The sequence below is a fragment of the Nipponia nippon genome, unplaced genomic scaffold (assembly GCF_047370975.1).
Source record: "Nipponia nippon isolate SJK-2023a ecotype South Korea unplaced genomic scaffold, ASM4737097v1 scaffold_69, whole genome shotgun sequence".
Classification (NCBI taxonomy): Eukaryota; Metazoa; Chordata; class Aves; order Pelecaniformes; family Threskiornithidae; genus Nipponia; species Nipponia nippon.
This window is the reverse complement of record NW_028262390.1, coordinates 362222-369393: the sequence shown is the minus strand read 5'-3', so window position 1 is coordinate 369393 and position 7172 is coordinate 362222. Positions and strand designations below refer to the sequence as shown.

The following is a 7172-nucleotide window of genomic DNA, read 5'->3' as shown; positions in this document are numbered from 1 at the left end:
CTCAGTATACAAGCTGGGGGAAGAAGAAGGAAGGGGGGGACATTGGGTATGGTGGCATTTGTCTTCCCAAGTAACTGTTACGTGTGATGGAGCCCTGCTTTCCTGGGGGATGGCTGAACACCTGCGTGCCCATGGGAAGTAGTGAATGAATTCCTTGTTTGCTTTGTTTGCGTGCACCGTTTTTGCTTTGCCTATTTAACTGTTCTAATTTATTTTACTTCAATTATTAAACTGTTCTTATCTCAACCCCTGAGTTTTCTCCCTTTTTACCCTTCTGATTCTCTCCCCCATCCCACTGGTGGGGAGTGAGCATGCAGCGGCTGCGTGGTGTTGAGTTGCTGGCTGGGGTTAAACCACAACACTGTGGGAGGCTGCAAAAGCAGGAGGGTCATGGGACTCCCTGGCCACAGCAGTAACTCCCATCAGGTGCTGGTCTGCTTCACAGATGCCCCTGTAAAACAGCCCTGACTTCTCTCCTTTGCTTTCACTTCCCCCAGCCAAAGTTCTTCTCTGTAACTGTCGTAATAAACTCCAAAAAGAACTGCCTGCCCTGTTAATCTTTTCCCCCATTGGCCATGCATTTCCTCTGGTTTTCCATCTCCTTTGGGTATTTCTGAGATGGCTGCTGTGATAGTTTCCACCTTGGGTAGCAACTCCATGAAGCGCGTAAGTCTGCTTCACTTTGGCCTCTAGTGTCCTGCAATTCCCCATATTCTTTTGTTTCAGACACTGGCCCCCAAGCTTTAATAATGCTGACACCTTAGAGTTTCAGTGCAGAGGGACCTTGACACTCTTGTGGATTTGGCCAACAGACACGTCCTGGAGTTTTTGCAAGGCAAAGGGGCAAGGTCTGCCCTGGGGGCAGAACAACCTCCTGTGCATCAGGGACAGGCTGTGACGATGGAGAGAGGGCAGCTGAGGAGTGTCCTGAGGAGAAGTGCCAGAGGAGCACCTGTATTGGTTTTGCATGGCAAGGTTTTGATAGTGGGTGGGGCTACAGGGTTGGCTTCTGTGAGAAGGTGCCAGAAGCTTTCCCCCACGTCCAACAGAGCCAGTGCCAGCCGGCTCCAAGATGGACCCACTGCTGGCACAATAAAGCTGAGCAAATCAGTGATGGTGGTGTATAGCCTCTGTGATAACATATTTAAGAAGGGGGAAAATACTGCCGCACAACAGCAGTATCCCTGACCTGTTTTTCCCTGATTCCAAGTATGAGATCCAGGTGAGCATCACCAATGCTGGCCATCAGGCCGCTGGGCTACGAAGCTGGCCCCAAGAACCCACAGAAACATCCGGGTCTGTTTGCAGCCTGCACTGTCCCCTTCCCATCAGTGTCAGGGTGATGGAAGTCCCCAAGGGTGATGTGGGGTCATTGAACTGGAATTGCTTAAATAAGACTTTGTCCCCTTCCTCACCTTCTTGCAGGTACTTACATCCTACCAGGATGTCTCCCTAATGGGCCTGTCCTCTGACCCTCACCCAAAAGGCTTTACCCAATCTGATTCCCATCCCATAGAGGACCTCCATCCATCCAGGCAGCTCCCTCCCACTGAGGGCATCCCCCTCCTGATCTTCCCCACCTCTCTCCTCTGAACAGCCTCTATCCATGCATCACAGAACCTTAAGGTTTCTGACCTGTCCCACCACACCTCAGCAGGTATTTACATCAATATCACAGCTCTGTGACAGCACACAGGGCTCCATCCCCTCCTGTCTGTGCCCCAGGCTGAGGCCATTGGTGAGCATTTGGGCTGCAGCCCCTCAGCTTGGTGCCAGCAGGGCCAACCTCAGACTTGTCACAGTTCTTGTGCCCAAGATCCTGTGCAAGCCAAGGCTTTGCTTCAGAGCAGAGACATGCTGGCGTGGATGGCAGATGGCAATGTGAGGATGAAATGAGGGACCCACAAGGTGAGCAAATCCTGTGCTCCCCAAGGCAAGAGACAAAGAGGGGTGGATTCCTTGCAGCCCTGACGGGAGAGGGCTTTGCTGTCTGTGGTGTCTCTGCAGTCCCTGTGAGCCTGTGGTGGAGGCCAAGCTGATCTCCAGGAGGGACAAGGTGCTGCTGAGAAAGTCCTTGGCTATGGACATTGTGTCATCCAGGTAAATCAGAAAATCATTCACCCGTTCCTTGATTGTATCATCAAGGAGGTGAATAAAGGATGGGGGTAAGAAGCATCAGCAGCATTTAACAGTGTTGGCATATGAGTGCTGTGATGTGCCTCATATTCATGTACTGCCTGCATCTCCTGGATAGACATGGGACAGACCTTGGCTCCCTGCAGCAGTGCCATTCAGTCACGTGCTCGTACACACCAAATCTATCTGAGATGCCCTGGGGTGTCTGTTATGTACCAGCCTGGGATGGGGACAGCTGTCCTGTGGGTCCTGCACTGCCCAGCCAGCTGGACGCTCCGGTTGTGCTGGGCAGCTTTGGCATCTGAGGTGGAACTACAGGCCTGCATTTGGCCATTAAGTCGAGCAGCTGCCCTGCATTTGCTTAGGCAATGTAGGGATGTCCATGGGAAACCTTTGGTTACACTTAGTGGAGATGTAGGAAATACAGCTGATGGAGGAGAGGAAGACAGACTGAGCTCCCCTGGGGCACGTGACTCCATTTGGTCAGATGAATACCTCTGTCGGCTGCCCTAAGCATACTGAGGAGGGACAGGTTGGGTTGTCCTAACTGTCATCGTTTTCTACCATTTCAGTTGGCCAAAGGGATTCCCCACCAGCAGCCAAGGCAATGCCCCCAGATGCTGCCCTGTCTCTCACAACTGCTCCATTAGAGCTTGGAGTTTCCTGCACATGTCCTGAACCACCTCGGGCAGCTCCAATGTCACCGGGCGTTGGCATCGGAAAAGCTCACTCCTGGCCTCTGTCCCCATTATTAAGACAGCAGCTTAGAGAAGGAGCTGACAGCTCTTTTGTGCAGCCAAGCTGAGGCAAGAGGAATCCCACCTCCTGTGGGTCTGTTGGGTGCACTGGAGAAGCTGAATGCCCCTCCGGCCTCAGGAATACTGATGAGAGCTGCGATGCTGACATTTGCTTTAGCTCGATCCCTGCCCTGCACAGGTGGAAATGATCCCCTGCCTGTCACTGCCTACATGCCCTGCCTGACCATGGCACAGGGATGTAAGTGTCCAGAGGGGAACATTGACACCTCCTGTAGCTCCGCACACCCTGGCAGAGCAATTCCCACTGCAGGAATCAGTCTGTGCAGTGTTTAGGGAGGGAGAGTTGGTGGAGACTTCAGTCTGCTTCAAGTTCTGTTCCCCAGGAGAGACCCTGCTGTCTTGCAGGAGCTGTCAGCCCTGGAGGCCCAGGGACACCTGGAGGGAGCCCAGAGGGGCAGAGAAAGCGCTGCCTTGGGCTGGGCCTCTGCTGCTGAGCTGGGCTGGGCTCCTGGGCTGGAGGGAGCTGCTGGCAAGTGGGCAGCCCTGCAGAGAGACAGCTCTGCCCAGGAGCAGCTCCTCTTGCAAAGTGCAGCAGGGCTGAGGGCACTGCCTGCAGGCACCGAGGGGAGAGGAGCGAGGCAGAGAGAGGGTAAAGGCAGTTGGTGGCGGGAGGACGCTGAGAGTTAACAAAGGGAGAAATCTTCACAGCCCTTGACACGCTAAGTCTGTGGCAGCAGGGCAAAGAAGCTGCAGTTCCTGGAGAGATCTCCAAAGCTGCCACATCCCACATTCTATGGGATGTTTCAGGAGGACTCTCAGTACTTCTCTGGTGTGGAGGAGGAGGACATGCTCCAAAGCAGGGCTTCTCTGCCGCACTGTCAGAGGGACAGGGCATGACAGCTGCCTTCTTCCAGGAACGGACAAAGGGGTGTGAAGGTGGGTGTGCAGCCAGGGGTGCCCAGGGCTGTCCTTCAGAGCAGGGTCCCTGCACCCCAGGGGGCTGTGTGCTGGGGCAGGGACTCTGTCACCTGCCAGGGTCAGCACTCAGCCTGCCTGGAGACCTCCCCATGTAGCTGCAGGGAGAAGCTGTGGGTGGAGGGAGTGACACCTGGCAGGGCAGGGTCCTTCTGCTGTCGAGAGGGTGCTGTGTGGGTCAGGTTTGCTCTCAGCTCCAGCTCACCCCAGGCGTTTCTGAGGGAAGTTTTCAAGATGGAGTTCCTGTAAAGGAAGGTGTCTGTCTTTTGAGGTTTCTCCTCTTGGTTGGCTGGGTGGGCTACAGATGGCACCAGCAGCACCTTTCCAGTCTCATCAGGGTTTGTGGGACCTGCTCTTTAGCCCTGCACACATGGAGAGGCTGCAGGGCAGAGCTGGGCACACAGGGCCTGAGATGGGGTCTGTGAGCACTGGCAGGGAAGAGACGTGGGGCCAGAGCAACAGCTCGTCGCAGGGACAGCTGCAGGCAGTAGAGATGGGCAGGAAAGGAAGGACCTGCTGATGGAAGCCCTGTTGCAGGGCAGATCTGGGCACCTCCCGGCCACCCCTGCAATGTAGATGACTTCCCTGAGCAATCCCTTCATCTCTCCTCTCCCACCCAGCACAGCCCTCGGCCCTCACAACCATGGGGTCTCGGGTGGGAGTCACCTCTCTGTCCAGTAGACCAGCAGAAGAAGCAAGGGCATATCCCTCCTGCCACATCCCCATTTCCCACTGACTGGCAATTGGGCTGAGGGCAACTGTCCTGCATTATCACTGTCTGGGACGTGGCGTGCACAGCTGGCTAAGGGTAACGCTGTCCTGAGTGTCCGTCTGCCTCCCCCGTTGCCTCTCTCAGCCAGACCCTCACTGTATTTTTCCTTGTTTCTCCACTTGCCCATTTTAAAGTCATCTTTTTATTGCTGTCAGACTCCCTGGGGATGGGAATTTCAGCTGCAGAGTCACACACTGATCTTGTTTGTCCATTCATGCAGGCATGTCGATGGGAACAAGTGTCCCAGCTTTCCTCTAATCTGTGGGGCTGTGGGCAATGCAGCCTGTGGGGCTGGGGAAGGAGTCAATTTTCTCTTCATGAGATGCCAACATTAAGACAATTGGCTATCATCTCCTTAGGGTGTCCTTCCAAGCTGTGAGCTGCCTTCCAGCATGCAAACCTGTCCCATAGCACCTTTGTGTTCTCTGGAAGCCCCATGGAGAAATGCAGAGACTCTATGGCTGAGGAAATGCTGTTGGGTCGGTGAAAGGAGGCATGCGTGTCCTGGGCTAGAAGTGGGGTGCTGAGACCGTGAGAAAGGCTGACATATTTAGTAGTCTGCACTGGATCCCTCTGCTCTCAGCAGTGTCTGGCTGCGTAACATAAGAGTGTGCTTGCCCTCCGTCTCATGAAGGTGCGAGCCCAAGGCAGCTGGGGACAAGACGGAGGGAGTGACCAGATCCCCTCACTGCACTGAGCCACAGGCAGTCGTCTTGCCTCGCAGGGCTCACTCTGTTCTCCGTGAGAGCAGCAGAAATGCTGAGGGTTCCTGACATCCCAGGACAATCCCTGGGGAGATGGGGGGAGCTGTAAAAAACCCCAAACCTCTCAAACTGCCTTCTGCTATCCCAGTTCCTTGGCACTGGCAGTGCAGGTGCTGACAGGCCCTTCTGTGTTAGGTATGGTTCCACCTGACAAAGCTGAAGGCCAGGACTGGACCCTGCTCCCACCATTCCCATGACCCCACTGCTGCAGAGCAGGACTGACTCCTCAGCAACCAGCGGTCAAGGGCCGTGCTCCTAATGGCACATTCTGCCAGCACCAACCAGAGCTCCAGCCACGGAGCTGAGGAAGGTCTCCTGGAAAATGAAAAGGGGGTGTGTGTAGCATGAGCAGAGTCTATGGGAAATGGCTTTGATTTTGCTCAGAGAAGTCTCTGCTAACATACTGTGTTTTCTTCCTTGAATAGTCCACATGCCAAAGTGAAAAAATGTCCAACAGCAGCTCCATCACCCAGTTCCTCCTCCTGGCATTCACAGACACACGGGACCTGCAGCTCCTGACTTTCTGGCTCTTCCTGGGCATCTACCTGGCTGCCCTCCTGGGCAACGGCCTCATCATCACCGCCATAGCCTGTGACCACCACCTCCACACCCCCATGTACTTCTTCCTCCTCAACCTCTCCCTCCTTGACCTGGGTTCCATCTCCACCACTCTCCCCAAGTCCATGGCCAATGCCCTGTGGGACACCAGGGCCATCTCCTACCAGGGATGTGCTGCCCAGATCTTTATGCTCACCTTCTTGATTGCAGCAGAGTTTTCTCTCCTCGCTGTCATGGCCTATGACCGCTACGTGGCCATCTGCAAACCCCTGCACTACGGGACCCTGCTGGGCAGCAGAGCTTGTGTCCACATGGCAGCAGCTGCCTGGGACAGTGGTTTCTTCTATGCTCTTCTGCACACTGCCAATACATTTTCCTTACCCCTCTGCCGAGGCAATGCCCTGGAGCAGTTCTTCTGTGAACTTCCCCAGATCCTCAAGCTCTCCTGCTCAGATGCCTACCTCAGGGAATTTAAACTTCTTGTGTTTAGTACTTTTGTCTTTTTGGGGTGTTTTGTTTTCCTTGTGGTGTCCTATGTGCAGATCTTCAGGGCCGTGCTGAGGATCCCCTCTGAGCAGGGACGCCAGAAAGCCTTTTCCACGTGCCTGCCTCACCTGGCTGTGGTCTCCCTGTTTCTCAGCACTGTAATGTTTGCCTACCTGAAGCCCCCTGCCACCTCCTCCCCATTCCTGGATGTGGTGGTGGCAGTTCTGTATTCGGTGGTGCCTCCAGCAGTGAACCCGCTCATCTATAGCATGAGGAACCAGGAGCTCAGGGATGCCCTATGGAAACTGGCCCAAGGGATGCTGTTTCAGCAACAATAACCTGCCTCCCATTCTCTGCACATTTCTCAGAGTTTCTCTTAGGCCACGAGTCTGCTGTTTCCTCTTATGATAATCCTGATTATAGATAATTTGCTGGGTTCATACTTCTTCTCTTGAGGCTTGATCTTATTGTCTCTGACTCTTGCAGAGCACTGTATGATATGTGGCATGCCCAATAGCATCCCTTCAATAAAAAAGAATCTCCCAGGTCCAGTGCCTGAAGGCTGGGTTCTTCCTCCAAAGCTGCTGCCAAGAAAATGTCCAAGGAATTAGTGTTTTAAGGAGTCTGTTCTCATTCTCTTCTCAATATTTTGGGAGTTAGTCTCATGGTCACATTGGGTTCCACTGGGCCAAGCGCTCTGGATTTAAAAGCTCTCTTCTTGGT

The 7172-nt window shown here is 54.1% G+C and overlaps 1 protein-coding gene across 1 annotated transcript; it reads left to right on the top strand.

Annotated features, from left to right (window-relative positions):
• Positions 1–5851: 5851 nt before the first annotated feature.
• Positions 5852–6787, top strand: LOC148051107 (olfactory receptor 14A16-like). Its single transcript, XM_087738387.1, has one exon. The coding sequence runs from the start codon at positions 5852–5854 to the stop codon at positions 6785–6787; it is 936 nt and encodes a 311-aa protein (XP_087594513.1).
• The last annotated feature ends 385 nt before the right edge of the window (positions 6788–7172 follow it).

What these genes read in the sequence shown, in the direction of transcription:
- LOC148051107 (XM_087738387.1), top strand. Translation starts at nt 5,852, where the DNA reads ATGTCCAACAGCAGCTCCATCACCCAGTTCCTCCTCCTGGCATTCACA.